Genomic DNA, 16,307 nt, shown 5'->3' on the forward strand with positions numbered 1-16,307 from the left:
GTATGTCACAGCACATGTTGGCATTTATGGTTCCCTCAATGAACTGTAGCTCCCCAGTGCCAGCAGCACTCATGCAGCCCCAGACCATGACACTCCCACCACCATGCTTGACTGTAAGCTAGACACACTTGTCTTTGTATTCCTCACCAGGTTGCCGCCACAAGCTTGACACCATCTGAACCAAATAAGTTTGTCTTAGTTTCATTAGACCTCAGGACATGGTTCCAGTAATCCATGTCCTTAGTCTGCTTGTCTTCAGCAAACTGTTTGCGGGCTTTCTTGTGCAACATCTTTAAAAAAGGCTTCCTTCTGGGATGGCAGCCATACAGATCAATTTGATGCAGTGTGCAGCGTATGGTCTGAGCACTGACAGACTGACTCCCCACCCCTTCAACCTCTGCAACAATGCTGGCAGCACTCATACGTCTATTTCCCAAAGACAAACTCTGGACATGACGCTGAGCACATGCACTCAACTTCTTTGGTCGACCATTGCTAGGCCTGTTCTGAGTGGAAACCGCTGTATGGTGTTGGCCACCGTGCTGCAGCTCAGTTTCAGGTTCATGGCAATCTTCTTATAGCCTAGGGCATCTTTATGTAGAGCAAAAATTCCTTTTTTCAGATCCTCAGAGAATTCTTTGCCTTGAGGTGCCATGCTAAACTTCCAGGGACCAGTATGAGAGAGTGAGAGTGAAAACACCAAATTTAACACACCTGCTCCCCAGTCACACCTGAGAACTTGTAACACTAATGAGTCACATGACCCTGGTGGGGAAAATGACTAATTGGGCCTAATTTGGACATTTTCATGTAGGCGTGTACTCACTTTTGTTGCCAGTTATTTAGACATTAATGTCTGTGTGTTGAGTTATTTTGAGGGGACAGCAAATTTACACTGTTATACAAGCTGTACACTCACTACTTTATATTGCATCAAAGTGTCATTTCTTCAGTGTTGTCGCAGGAAAAGTTATAATAAAATATTTACAAAAATGCGAGGGGTCTACTCAATTTTGTTCTCATGACTGTCGGTGGCAGATCCGAATAGCAACATTTACGCCCTGAAGAAGGGGGAGTCTCTGTTCCCCCGAAACGCGTTGGCTTTAACATGTTCTGCTACCAATAAAACAATGATCTTTTAATCTAAGTGGGATTCTTATTGCTGATTTTGGGCACTCCTTTAACCGACTACCACTAGAAACTTCAACATTCAACATTCAACATTAAAGTAGCACCGTCAGGCATTCTAGGAACATAAAATACACATCTAATTTTACATAGTTTGTGAGGTTGAAAAAAGACATCAGTCCATCCAGTTTAACCTATGATGTGTGTGTTTGCTGTTAACCGTACATTGTATACCCCTGCATGTTGTGGTCTTTAAGTTGCCCATCTAATAGTTTTTTGAAACTATCGATGCTCCCTGCTGATACGACTGCTTGTGGAAGCGAATTCAACATCCTTACTGCTCTGACAGTGAAGAACCCCTTACAAGAGTTGAGCGAACACCTGGATGTTCGGGTTCGGCGGGTTCGACCAAACCTGAAAAAAAAGTCCGGGTTCGTGAACCGGACTTTGCCCCCATACCAAACCCCATTGAAGTCAATGGAGACCCGAACTTTTGAGCACTAAAATGCCTCTAAAACAAACATGGAAAGGGCTAGAGGGCTGCAAATGGCAGCAAAATCATCTTAAGAGCATGGCAAGTGCTCTGCAAACAAATGTGGATAGGGAAATAACATAAAAACATAAAAAAATAATCATCTTGAATGATGTAGGAGGAGGACGAGGCACATATGGAGTAGGAGGTTGAGGTGGTGGCAGATATGGCGGTGTAGATGGAAGCGGCGGCGGTAGTGAAGGTATGCGTCCCTTGTTATGGGCCGGGCTCTCCCAAAGCTGTCTTATTTCTGAGGCCTTCTGGTAGGGTTGGGGCTGCACTGGTCTTGCCAGGGACCGGGATTCTGAAATGCCTGTGGTGTATGTGCCCCTGGAGTGGCAGTCCAGGGGTGACACAATTCACGGTGGATGGCAACACTATGAGTATGGCACCAAGGACACTGTACTTCCTACACACATTTTTCACACCTGCCTCTAGGGCCGGGCCTTTTGGTCAGGAGTCAGGACCAGAGGAATTTTTTATTCCTGTCATAGTATTGCAATGTGGCACTAACCTTGCATTTCTCCACTATCCCTTCCCCACTCTTATGTGTTGTGTGTCTCACGTTTTGTGTTTTTTATTGCGGCGGTACACTATATTTTGCACAGCGTGATTAGTAGGGTGTAGGTCCTTAGGCCTGTTCCTGAAAGTCATGGGAGGGGGTGGATATGGCCTTCTGGCTTGGTTCACCCTCTCTCATGGGGTCTCTCTCCGGGAGAGCCCCACCTAGTACTTGGGGTGGTCTGTTTCAGCAGACCTCCTAAAGAATGGGGCTGCCTGGTTTCGGCCAGGTTAGCCAATGTAAGTACCCCAGTACCTGTCAGGAGCCTTGCGCCCCGGGGGATCAGGGTCAAGGACCATGTGTACACCCTGTGCACTTTTTGTGTTTCACTTTTTTTGGTGTGCACTTTTTTATGCACCCACCGGATGATAGTCTGAGTGTGTTCACACACCAGGGGCTTAAAAAAAAACAGCCAGCTGGTGGTCCTGGTTGTTGTGGCGTGCCGACAAAGCTTTTCCACATTTCATACATGCTATCCCTGCCTTCTGAGGTGCTGGCGGTGCCCTGGCTGCGATGTCGACCTCCTCCTCTGCCTTCACCTTGTGCTTCCACTGTGCCCCCGCTGTCAGGTGGGAATGCCACCAGCATCACTTCTCGAGTCTCGACCTTTTGCCTAAGATCAAGTGTAGTATCTGTTGTTATCAGTTATCCGGGTGCCACCCTGCTGTGAAAATGGTTCCTCCTCCTCCATCTCCTTCTCATCCTCATCCTCCACCTCGTCATCCTCCAGAACTGTGCCCTTGCTGGACAATTGTGTACCTGGCGTTTGTGGGTGCAGGAACCCACCCTCGGAGATCAAGTGTAGTATCTGTTGTTATCAGTTATCTGGGTGCCACCCTGCTGTGAACATGGTTCCTCCTCCTCCATCTCCTCCTCATCCTCCACCTCGTCATCCTCCAGAACTGTGCTCTTGCTGGACAATTGTGTACCTGCCGTTTGTGGGTGCAGGAACCCTCCCTCAGAGATCAAGTGTAGTATCTGTTGTTATCAGTTATCTGGGTGCCATTCTGCTGTGAACATGGTCCTCCTCCTCCATCTCCTCCTCATCCTCTGCCTTCGCCTTGTGCTTCCACTGTGCCCCCGCTGTCAGGTGGGAATGCCACCAGCATCGCTTTTCGAGTCTCGACCTTTTGCCTAAGATCAAGTGTAGTATCTGTTATCAGTTATCTGGGTGACACCATGCTGTGAACATGGTTCCTCCACCTCCATCTCCTCCTCCTCCTTATCCTCCACCTCGTCATCCTCCAGAACTGCGCCCTTGCTTGACAATTGTGTACCTGGCGTTTGTGGGTGCAGGAACCCACCCTCGGAGCCACTTGTGAATGACTGCCCTGAAAACCTTGGAAATGATCACTGCTCCGGATGCGGAGGTGGTAGAGGATGAGGAAGCGGAGTAGGAGGAGTTAGCAACAGGAGGCAAACTGAAGCATCCTACAATCCTCGGTGGTGGAAGGAGATGCGCCAAACAAATTTAAAGGGTGTATCTCACAGTAACATAATCAGCAAACGCTGCAAAATTATTAATGTTCCCCTAAATGGGTGTTTATTGAATAGCAGAATAGAACAACAGCATCCAAAGGGTGTATCTCACACGTATAGATACAGACTAAGCCGCAATTTAATATCTTTCTGTCCCCTACATGGGTGTTTATTGAATAGCAGAATACAACAACAGTATCCAAAGGGTGTATCTCACACTTACAGATACAGACTAGGCCGCAATTTAATATCTTTCTGTCCTCTAAATGGCTGTTTATTGAATAGCAGAATACAACAACAGTATCCAAAGGGTATATCTCACACGTACAGATACAGACCAGGCCGCAATTTAATATCTTTCTGTCCTCTAAATCAGTGTTTCTCAACTCCGGTCCTCAGGGCACACTAACAGGCCATATTGTAGGTTATTACCTTGGGAGATGCAGACTAGAATACTGCAATCACTGAGCAGCAAATTATATCACCTGTGATGTATTTCAGATATCTTGCAAACCTGGCCTGTTAGTGTGCCCTGAGGACCAGAGTTGAGAAACACTGCTCTAAATGGCTATTTATTGAATAGCAGAATACAACAACAGCATCCAAAGGGTGTATCGCACACATACAGATACAGACCAGGCCGCAATTTAATATCTTTCTGTCCCCTACATGGGTGTTTATTTAATAGCAGAATACAACAACAGTATCCAAAGGGTGTATCTCACATGTACATATACAGACTAGGCCACAATTTAATATCTTTCTGTCCCCTACATGGGTGTTTATTGAATAGCAGAATACAACAACAGTATCCAAAGGGTGTATCTAACATGTACAGATACAGACTAGGCCGCAATTTAATATCTTTCTGTCCTCTAAATCAGTGTTTCTCAACTCCGGTCCTCAGGGCACACTAACAGGCCAGATTGTAGGTTATTACCTTGGGAGATGCAGACTAGAATACTGCAATCACTGAGCAGCAAATTATATCACCTGTGATCTATTTCAGATATCTTGCAAACCTGGCCTGTTAGTGTGCCCTGAGGACCAGAGTTGAGAAACACTGCTCTAAATGGCTGTTTATTAAATAGCAGAATACAACAACAGCATCCAAAGGGTGTATCTCACACGTACAGATACAGACCAGGCCGCAATTTAATATCTTTCTGTCCCCTACATGGGTGTTTATTTAATAGCAGAATACAACAACAGTATCCAAAGGGTGTATCTCATATGTACATATACAGACTAGGCCACAATTTAATATCTTTCTGTCCCCTACATGGGTGTTTATTGAATAGCAGAATACAACAACAGTATCCAAAGGGTGTATCTCACATGTACAGATACAGACTAGGCCGCAATTTAATATTTTTTCCATAAATGGGTGTTTATTGAATAGCAGAATAGAACAACAGTATAGAAAGGGTGTATCTCACAGTAAAATATGCAGACTAGCCCGCAATTTTTTTTCCCCCCTAAATGGGTTTTTATTGCAATGCGCAACACAACAGTATGCAATGGGTGTATGTCACTGTAACATATGCGGACAGAGCCGCAAACAACTTTTTTCCCCCTAAATGTTTTTTTTTATTGCAAAGTGTAATACAACAGTATGCATTGGGTGTATCTCACTGTAACATATGCAGACAGGGCCGCAATCAACTTTTTTTACCCCTAAATGGGTTCTTTTATTGCAAAGCGCAATACAACAGTATGCAATGGGTGTATGTCACTAACATATGCAGACAGGGCCGCAATCAACTTTTTTTGCCCCTAAATAGTTTTTCTTTTATTGCAAAGTGCAATACAACAGAATGCAATTGGTGTATGTCACTGTAACATATGCGGACAGGGCCGCAAACAACTTTTTTTGCCCCTAAATGTTTTTTATATTTCAATGCACAATACAACAGTATGCAATGGGTGTATGTCACTGTAACATATGCGGACAGGGCCGCAAACAACTTTTTTTGCCCCTAAATTGTTTTTTTTATTGCAAAGCGCAATACAACAAAAAATAATTTTTTTCTTTTTTAAATGCACTGAGCTTGCAATAATATGCAGCACCGCATGCCTAACAGACTGGTAAAAGTTTTTTTTTTCTCCTTTCTCCTCCAGTCCTTACTGGGCTCAGGTCAGGGCATATAGATCGTGCACTGCACCCCCACACAATACAATCAATGTAGATGGCTGTCTATGCTTTCCCTCAAAACAATCTCCAGCCTGACCCTACAGTAATCTCCTATCTCTCCCTCCGGGCAAAAAGATTGTGCACTGCACCCCCACACAATCAAATCAATGTAGATCGCTGTATGATTAAAGCAGATTGTTCCTATCTATGCTTTCCCTAAAAGCAATCTCCAGCCTGACCCTAGAGTAATCTCCTATCTCTGTCTCAGCAGCAGCAGTCAGGAACCTCTCCCTAGTATAGTTATAGCAGAGTGACGCGCGGCGCTGTGTGACTCCAGCTTATATAGAGTCTGGGTCACATGCTGCACTGGCCAATCACAGCCATGCCATTAGTAGGCATGGCTGTGATGGCTTCTAGGGCACACTAGTTAAACTCTTGCTGGTTGGCTGCCTTGCACCTGTTGAAAGCGCTCCATTAAAACCGCGGCAAAACATCAAATAACGTTACCGAACAACGGACAGTACCCAAACATACAGTGAAATGTTCTGGTTCGGGTCCGGGTACCGAATACCCAAAAGTCCGGTACAAACCCGAACAATACAGTCCGGGTTCGCTCAACCCTACCCCTTACGTATTTTAAGGTTTAACCATTTTCCCTCTAGTTTTAGTGAGTGGCCACGTGTCTTATTGTATTCCCTTTCTCTGAAAAGTTTGTTCCTTATGATAGGGTCGCCAGTACAGTATTTGTACATTGATATCATATCCCCCCTCAAGTGTCTCTTCTCCAGAGAGAATAAATTCAGCGCTTGTAGTCTTTCCTCATAGCTGATGTCCTCCTTTCCCCTAATTATTTTTGTTGCCCTTCTCTGGACTCTATCCAGTTCCAGCACATCCTTCCTGAAGACCGGTGCCCAGAACTGGACAGTATACTCAAGATGTGGCTGGACCAGAGTCTTGTAGAGTGGGAGCATAATCTCTTTATTTCTGCAGTGAATCCCCTTTTTTATACATGCCAGTATTCTGTTGGCTTTGCTTGCAGCGGCTTGGCATTGCATGCCACTGTCAAGCCTGTTGTCCACTAGTACCCCCCCGGTCCTTTTCCATCTTAGATTCACTCAGAGGTTTCCCCCCTAGTGAGTAGCTTGCTTTCGTGTTTCTGACGCCCAAGTGCAATACTTTACATTTTTCAACATTAAACCTCATCTGCCATGTAGTGGCCTACCCCCTTATTGTGTTCAGGTCTGCTTGTAAGGTTTCCACATCCTGCATAGAAGATATTGGCATGCTTAGTTTAGTATCATCCGCAAATACCAAGATTGTGCTAGATATCCCCTCCTCTAGATCATTTATGAATAAATTAAACAGGATTGGTCCCAGGACAGAACCTTGGGGGACCCCACTTTCCACACTCGCCCAATCCGAGTACTCCCCATTAATCACCACCCTCTGGACTCTCCCCTGGAGCCAGTTTTCTATCCAGGTACTCACCCTATGGTCCATACCTATGTACCTTAGTTTGTACAGTAAGCGTTTGTGGGGAACGGTGTCAAATGCCTTTGCAAAGTCCAGATACACCACATCCACAGGCTTTCCTTTATCTAGGTGGCAGCTCACTTCATCGTAGAAGGTTAATAGATTGGTCTGGCAAGAACGATTTTTCATGAATCCATGCTGATTACTACTAATAATACAGTTTTCATTACTAAAGTCTTGTGTGTGGTCCCTTAACATCCCCTCCAAAATCTTGCAGACTACTGATGTTAGGCTGACCAGCCTATAGTTACCCGGGATATACCTCCGCCCTTTTTTAAATATTGGTACCACGTTGGCTTTTTTCCAATCAGCTGGCACCATACCCATCTGCAGACTATCTTTAAAGATCAAGAATAATGGTCTGGCAATCACCTGGCTGAGCTCTTTAAGAACCCTCGGGTGCAAGCAATCTGGTCCTGTTGATTTATTCATGTTAAATTTCTCTAGTTTAGTTCTAAGTCTATCCTCTGTTAGCCATGGCGGTTCTTCCTGAGGTGTATTTTTTAGTTTATCATTACAAGCTGGGTTAGTGTAGCCCCCCAATTCTTTTGTGAAGACTGAAGAGAAGAAATTATTTAACACTTTCTCCTTCTCTCTGTCCTCTGTGGCCAGATTTCCTTCATCGTCTTTTATGAGGCCAATGTGTTCTGGCCGCGCTTTCTTACTGTTTATATACTTAAAGAATTTCTTGGGGTTTTTTTTTTTACTCTCTGCCGCTATATGTCTCTCGTGTTCTATTTTAGCCACCTTGATTTCACCTTTACATTTCTTATTACACTTATCATTTTTGAAGGCCCCTCATATTGCTAACACATAGCATGTACAGACCAAGAATTACACTCCAAAATACATTCTATTGATGAAAGGGAAAAAAGTATTACCTGTGGTTTTAGTAGTGTAGTTTTACACAGAGGAGAGCATTGGTCCAGGCAGCAGGCAGGGACATGCTCAGAGACAACAATAGTAATTATCCAGGCAGCAAACAGAAATATTGTCTATAGTCACTACTGTGATATTGTCAGCACAGCCAAATCATTTTTCCAAATGAATTTTCCAGGCAGAGACATGATCAGCACAGCCATAATATTTGTCCTAGTGCACTGTTCCCTGCAGACGCTCATTATTGTACCGCTCTTTAGCCCTTCATAAACATACTGCCTCTTGCTACAGCTAATTATTCTCACAGTGCAGGTATCAGGCAGAGGTGTGGTCAGTTCACGCGGCAGGCAGAGGACAGATGGCATTAAGTCAACAGCAGATTGAGGGCCTCAGTAAGGTAAGACCTGGGCACAAGGGTAGAGGCTCCTCCCACCCAAATCTCTTTGAAGCCTCCAGACCCTATCCTGGAAATTATGAAAATCAAAGAGAACCAAAAAAACTATTCTGGAGCCCCTCACATATGTGAGACCCCTGTGTACTACAGTAGCAGGGCAACAGATCAGTCCAAGTGGTAGGCGGAAGCATAGTGGATAAAACAGGCCAGGGTCAGTACACATGCAAGCAGTCCAATCTGTAGGCAGAAGCATAGTTGATAAAACAGGCCAGGGTCAGTTCATGTGGAAGCAGTCAAAACGGTAGGCAGAAGCATAATCGGTAAAACAGGCCAGGGTCAGTTCACGTGAAAGCAGTTCAAACGGTAGGCAGAGGCATAGTCGAAAAATAAGCCAGGGTCAGTTAAGGTTATTTAAGGAAAGAAGGAAAATGATTAGTACAGATGATGAAAATAGGGAAATTATTAAAAATATGGGCTAATATTTAAGGGATGTGTGATGAAGTCGGAAGCATTCTCCAATTCACAGGCTGGGTTGGGAGGGTCACTGGGGACAATGGTAGATGGTATCTCTTTAAAATCCTCTTTTGCTGCATATGCGACATCTTTTTTGGCGTCTTCGGCCTGCTTCAGATGGTGGAATGTTGTCCGGGAAGTGGCACTCATGAAGCCGGCTAACAACATCACAGCAAAGGTTTGCTGGGGGGGGGGGGGTCTTTGTTGATAGATGAAGGTCATGACAATTTATTTGATGAATTTTAGGAAGGGGATGGGGCTTTCCATGTATTTGGTGTAGATAATATATGCATTATAAATGGCCAAATTAATTAAATAAATCACTACTTTCTTGTACCAGAAAGGGGAACTCCTTGTTGCCAAATAGGGCATTTAGTCATTGAAATCCACCCCTCCCACATGTAAAGTTTATATTCTTGGATGCCTGTTGGCTTTTGAATGGAACCTCATCTTCTTTAAACCTCAAATGTGGTGTCTTTATGGATTCCTGGACATTCCTGCTATCCTTCCACCTCAAGGCCAGTATTGATTGCTTCTCAAAGCTGCTTTTTCCCACCTTCACATTTTTAGTTTACCAAAGATTGTGGAAAGCCCTTTCTGTTCTTTCTAGTGGTTCCGCAGGCCAGAGTTTTTGCAACGTGTAGGTGTTTGAAAAAACCTCTTCCTCTATATATGCGGTACACATAAAGATATTCCATGACTCTTTCACATAACTTGTAAATTTTGACCCTGTATTTGGCCCTTTTGCTGGGAATATATTGTTTTATACCTAGCCGGCCTGCAAAGTGCACCAGGGACTCATCCACGTATATGTTCTGATCAGGGACATAAAGTTCTGCAAATCTTTGGGGAAAGAAAATTATGAGTGAGAGAATTTTACATAATTTGTCATAATTTAGATGGTTGTGGGGAGGGCACTGGGTGTTTTTGCTGAAGGGAAGGAAGCGCATAATTATCTCATATCGGGACCTGGACATTATGGCAGAATAAATGGGCATGCGGTGGGGTTGGTGGACCAATAGGCATGTCCTTCATTTTTTTTGTAAGCCCCGTGTTTAGTGAGGCCCATAAACAATTTGAACTCCTCCAAAGTCAAATCTCTCCACTCAAACGGACAGGCATAGGGTGATTGGGGGTTGTTTGCAATATACTGCTGGGCATAGAGATTGGTTTGGTCCACAATAAATTGCAGCAAAGTGTTAGGCAAAAATAAATAAATAAAATAAATTTCTGATAAATTCTCAGGATTGGCCTGTACACCTGGCTGTGCCGTGAAAGGAGGAATGCTTGCTGATCCTGAGTTGGAAGGCAGCCATGTTGGGTTTGCAAGAGCATCTGGGAGGTATGTAGTGTCCCTGACTCTTTTGGGATGTGACACTCTAGTACTGGTAGTTGAGGGATTTAAAATTCCTGCGCTGGTGCTGGGCCTGGGCATTTGATCCTGGGGTGTATCGCTGGTGGCAGTGCTGATACTGGGCCTGGGCATTTGATCATGAGGTATATTGCTAGCAGCTGCTTGGTTTTAAGAGCACCGTGACCCTTTAGGAGGGACCCATTCTTCCTCTGATTCCATCACCAATCCACTCCTATCAATTGGTTCAAATTCTGATTTTGATTCTGAATCGGAATTGGAATCTGATGAGAACTCCCCACTGCTCTCATCAGTCATGGAGAAAATCTGAAACACCTCCTCACTGCTGTACACTTTTTTGGACATGATGGTGGCTGTGTGATGGGTACTTTGGTGATGGGCTGTGCGACAGGCTGTTTACCACTGTCGGTGACGAGCTGGGAAGACGCCACCTGGCAACACACTGCCACCAAACTGACTGTGCAGCTCGCTCCCAATCGCATGCATTCCAGTCTACACAGGGGCAGAGCCATGTGATCCATTCACAGCCAATCATTTGGTAAACAGCCGGGGACACGCCCCCACTGACAGTGCAGGGCTGCGCGCACTCGATTGAGCGCATGCCCTGCTTGAATGGGCCGACATCATATGACATCAGTCCAGAGCGAGAGCTGCACCACTCCGCCATCATTTGACGGTGGGTGGGCGGCAAGTGGTTAAAGGGATTGCGGAATGTTTTCTTTTATAACAAACATGCCATACTTACCTGCTCTGTGCAATGGATTTGCACAAAGAAGCCCCGATCCTCTTTTTTTTTGTACTACTGGCTCCCCCCCTCCCTTTCCGCAAGTGCCCACCACAGCAAGCCGCTGGGTATGAGTGAACTCATGCGGGCTTGCTCCTGAGTCAGCACTTAGACACAGAGAGCTCCCTCCTCACTGGCTGTGATTGACAGCACCGGGAGCCACTGGCTCCTGCTGCTCTGTCTGAGCCTATGAGAAGGGAGAGGGCCACTTCATTCATTGAAATTGCTGTATTAAGGCCAGGCTGTAAGTATGAGGCAGGGCTGGGGGGGGGGAGCATTTGTAACTGCACGCAGAATGCATAAAGATAAAAAACCTCCAGCCTTTAGAACCACTTTAACCCCTTTTTAAATCTAAGTCATTCCTAGTCAGGGCTAAGTATCTAATTTCCCACTTTCCCTTAATCTCACCCCTTTTAACCACTTGCCGACTGCTCACAGTATATTTACTGCGGCAGTCAGCCCCTCACAGGCAGAGCGACGTAGGTCTACGTCGCTAGCCTGTGAGGCTCTGGGGAGCGAGCGCGCGCCCGCGGAGGCACGCTCCCGCGCGGTCACGGACCCCCCCGCGCGTGTGACTGGCGGACCCGATGTCCGCCGGTCACTCGGCGATCGTCGGGGGGTCGGGAGAAAGTCAGACGGCTTGTGTAAACAAGCTGCCTGTCATTCTCCTCGGTATAAAGACAGTGATCACACGGATCTACTATGTAGATCCGTTGATCCGTGTCCTTACACCTCAAGCCACAGCCAATCACAGTAGAAAGCACGCCCCTAGGGACACACACAGCCCCTCCCTCCCAAATAAAGTTAACCCCTTCACTACCAGTGTATTTTTACAGTAACAGTGCATATATATAGCACTAATTACTGTAGAAATGTCACTGGTAACCCCAAAAGTGTAAAAAATGTCAGTCAAGGGTCCGATCTGTCCGCCCCAATGTCGCAGTACCGCAAAAAAAATCACAGATTGCCGCCATTACGCGTTAAAAAAATAACAACAAAAATGACAAAAATCTTTCCCTTTGTTTGTAAACGCGATAACTTTTGCGCAAACCAATAAAAATACGCTTTTTGCGATTTTTTTTACCAAACATATGTAGCATAAAACAAATTGGCCGAAAACGTTAAAAAATTTTGATTTTTACTTTTTTTTGGGGGGGAATTTCATATAAAAAAATGTGAAAAATATTGTTATTTTTGCAAAATTTACGCTCTTTTTTTGTTTATAGCGCAAAAAGTAAAAAGCGCACAGGTGATCAAATACCACCAAAAGAAAGCTCTGTTTGTGGGAAAAAAAGGACGTCAAATTCGTTTAGGTACAGCATCGCACACAATTGTCCGTTAAAGTCACGCAGTGCCGAATCGCAAAATACCCCCTGGTCGTTTAGCAGGAAAATCCTCCGGGGCTAAAGTGGTTAAAATCTTACATCTTTCTTTACATTGCATAGATTTAAAAAAATGTAAATAAACATTTTAAGAAAATATTGTCAAAAACAGCCTTGCTTGTTAAAAGTAAAAGGTTACATTTATTACTTTAGAACAGGGGTCTTAAACTGGTGGCCCCATGATGGGACTTGTAGTTTTGCAACAGCTGGAGGGCTGCCAGTGTGAGACCCCTGCTTTAGAATCATAAGTTATAACCGAATTAATAAGGTCCGTCCTATAGTAGTTTTGCTGCTACAGGGTAGCACCTCTCCGCTAGATTCCCTGCGTTTTATGCGGCTTCCCTTTTGCTAATTTCTTTGGCTTACTTTTTATTTCCAAGGGCTATGTATCCCATGGTACCTTGTAAGGTAGAGGCTTTCTTGTCCTCTTTGCCCCAAAAATCTTCCTTTATTTTTCCTTTTATTTATTCTATTCCAAGGATTGGGTCATTTTTCTTAAAAAAAAATGTTTAAAGGGTAACTCCACTTTCGTGGCGGAAAAAAATCAGAAAATAAAGGAAAAACAATATAGCGTATATAATTGCGACACAAATCATATTGTAATTGAATGTTATTAAAAAGTCCTGTCCTTTTTAATCTGCACCTGTTGTAATTTTCTGAAAATGCAAGGCAATATAGCTACCTGGAGCTGTTCTGTACACAGAATTTGTACTGACCACACCCCAGAAACCTAATTTCCTGCTTGTGTGATTGGCTCACCAATTTTCCCAGAAGTCTGCCTTAGATACAAGTTAGATTTCTGGCATTCCCTGCAACAAAAATGTAATTTTTGGTTAAATACTCCCAATAGGAACACATCTAAAGAGATGCAGGCGCAGCAGATTTCCTCATTAGAGCCCCTTTAGCTGCCACAGCTGATAGATAATTATGAAACCACTCCCATTTGACCCATTCAGCACAGAGGCACGGAGGAACAAACAATGATTTCTTCAGAATAACAAAAGATAGGAATCTGCAACAAACTTTGTTAACCACCTCCCACCCGGGCCATTGTACATATACGGCCGGGTGGGAGTCTCGTCCTTCTGATCGGACGTTCCGGAACGTCCTTCAGAAGGAGAGAGATCGCGTCGCTGCGGGCACGCGCAGCGGCGCGATCTCGATGTGCCTGTGTCCCTAGGACACAGAGCAACAAGACTCGGCAGGAGGGCCCTGTGATTGGCCCTCCTGATCACATGACGGCTGTGTCCAATCACAGCCGTCATGTAATGTCAATACAGCCGTTGTAACGGCTTCGATCTCTTCTCCTCCTGACAGATCCTGTCAGTGAGGAGAAGAGGAGAGGATTGATTCTGCAGCCGGGGTGATCAGTGAGTATTTCTAATTACTCACTAAACACAGGGGGGGGGGGTCTGTGCTGGTAATCAGATGATTGATTACCAGTGCAGCCCTGGGGGGAGGGGGTGCCAGTAGAGCCACCAGGGATGCCCACCCATGACCACCAGGGATGCCCACCATGGCCACCAGGGATGGCAAACAGGGCTCAGAGAGCCTGCCAGTGGTGCCCCCCTATCAGTGCTGCCCACCAATGCCATCTATCAGTGCTGCCCACCAGTGCCCGTTATTGCCATCTATCAGTGCCGCCCACCAGTGCCCATTATTGCCCACCAGTGCTGCCTATCAGTGCCCATCAGTGCCGCCCATCAGTGCCGCCCATCAGTGCCGATCAGTGCCGCCCATCAGTGCCACCTATCAGTGCCGCCTATCAGTGCCCATCAGTGCCGCCGATCAGTCCCCATCAGTGCTGCCTATCAGTGCCCATCAGCGCTGCCTATCAGTGCCCACCAATGCTGCATATCAGTGCCATCTATCAGTGCCACATATCAGTGCCCATCAGTGCTGCATATCAGTGCTACCTATCAGTGCCCATCAGTGCCCATCAGTGCTGCATATCAGTGCCACCCCATCAGTGTCACCCCATCAGTGTCTCCTCATCAGTGCCTGTCAGTGCGGCGTCATCAGTGCTCATCAGTGCAGGAAAAAACGTATCTATTTACAAAATTTTATAACCTAAACAAAAAAACTTTTTTTTTTTTTCAAACTTTTTGGTCTTTTTTTATTTGTGCACCAAAAAAGAAAAAACCTGGTCATGATCAAATACCACCAAAAGAAAGCTCTATTTGTGGGGAAAAAATGACATAAATTCGGTTTAGGTACAGTGTTGCATGATCACGCAATTGTCATTCAAATTGCAACAGCGCTAAAAGCTGAAAATTGGTTTTGGAAGGAAGGGGTTTAATTGCCCGGTATTGAGGTGGTTAAAATCCCTGCAATGTACAGAGATCACCCAGAGGGGGAATGTTTTTTTCTCAACAAAAGTGGAGTTACGCTTTAATGGTATTTAACCTTACACTTAGACTGTACGCATACACTTTTTTAAAACCTGAAATAAACTTTATTTTGAGAGACTTTGGGTTAGGCTGTAAAAACCAAGTACCTGAGAGCACAATACATTACAGACCAAGGGATTTGATATACATTTATGTCAGTGGTCTCCAAACTGCAGCCCGGGGGCCCGAATGCGGTCCTTTGTTTGATTTTATGCAGCCTTAGGGGTATAGCTCCTGACACTGACTATTCCTACCACTGACACCAATGATGGGGCACTATTCCTCCCACTGACACCAATCGTGGGTCACTATACCTCTCCCTAATACCAATGATGGGGCACTATTCCTCCCACTGAATCCAAGGAGGGGACACTCCCGCTGACCACAGTCCAGCCCCCGTAAAGTTTCAAGGACAATAAACTGGCCCTTTGTTTAGAAAGTTTGGAGACCCCTGATCTATGTATTCGTTTACAAAGAAGAATATTGTCGATTTGTCATGATGCTGCCCTGTAGATACCGGTTACCTGGTGTGATATATCTTGCTTAGGGGAAAAATGTAATTTACTTTCAAGTGCTAGCATGCAGAAGATGAATGTATAAAATTGTCTCCTCTGTTTTCATTGTGTAGACGGGTGACAGACAGAGAAAGGATGACTTCTGCTCTTCCCCATTTACTCATTATGAGGTGCCACCCACCTTCTACAGATCCACAATGATTCTGAAGCCACAGCTTGGATTGGGTGCCATGTCCAGACTCCCATCAGCAAAGAGCAGAATACTGATTGCAAGTCAACGGTCCTCAAGTGGCTCTATACCTCATCAAGAACTGTTAACAGCAGCTGCAACAAGCAGTAACCAAGAGGCAACAGGTACAGTCCATATTACTAACAAACTTCAATTTCATTGTTTTTACTGTATAATCTCATAAAAATTCTTATGGGCCATACATGTTAGTGATACAGTCAGATACAGTAAAAATATCTGCAGCAACCAATATTTAGCCTCTTATGTTTTAAAACATCATTGGAATCATTTGAAATTTACAGATTTTGAGTGAATGTCTTACAATGAAAGTGTATGCATGGCCCCATTTTTGCATTTTTTTTTTAAACTCGCAATTTGTATTAATTTTTGTACAAGAAGATACAGGGCAACTGGACAGCATGAGTACATAGGTTGTAAGACATAAGGCACTAAAATGTGGTATAACAGCAGAATCAATCAG

The 16,307-nt window shown here is 44.8% G+C and overlaps 1 protein-coding gene across 3 annotated transcripts in view; it reads left to right on the forward strand.

Annotated features, from left to right (window-relative positions):
- Positions 1–16,307, forward strand: part of MTUS2 (microtubule associated scaffold protein 2) — a 991,417-nt gene that overhangs the window by 360,132 nt on the left and 614,978 nt on the right. For all 3 annotated transcript variants that reach the window (XM_082247669.1, XM_082247668.1, XM_082247670.1), the window contains one exon: positions 15,711–15,951. In XM_082247669.1, the coding sequence (XP_082103795.1) occupies positions 15,711–15,951 (241 nt within the window). The remainder of the gene's footprint in view (positions 1–15,710; positions 15,952–16,307) is intronic.

This window comes from Pelophylax lessonae (genome assembly GCF_965119305.1).
Source record: "Pelophylax lessonae genome assembly, chromosome: 2".
In the NCBI taxonomy this organism is placed as follows: Eukaryota; Metazoa; Chordata; class Amphibia; order Anura; family Ranidae; genus Pelophylax; species Pelophylax lessonae.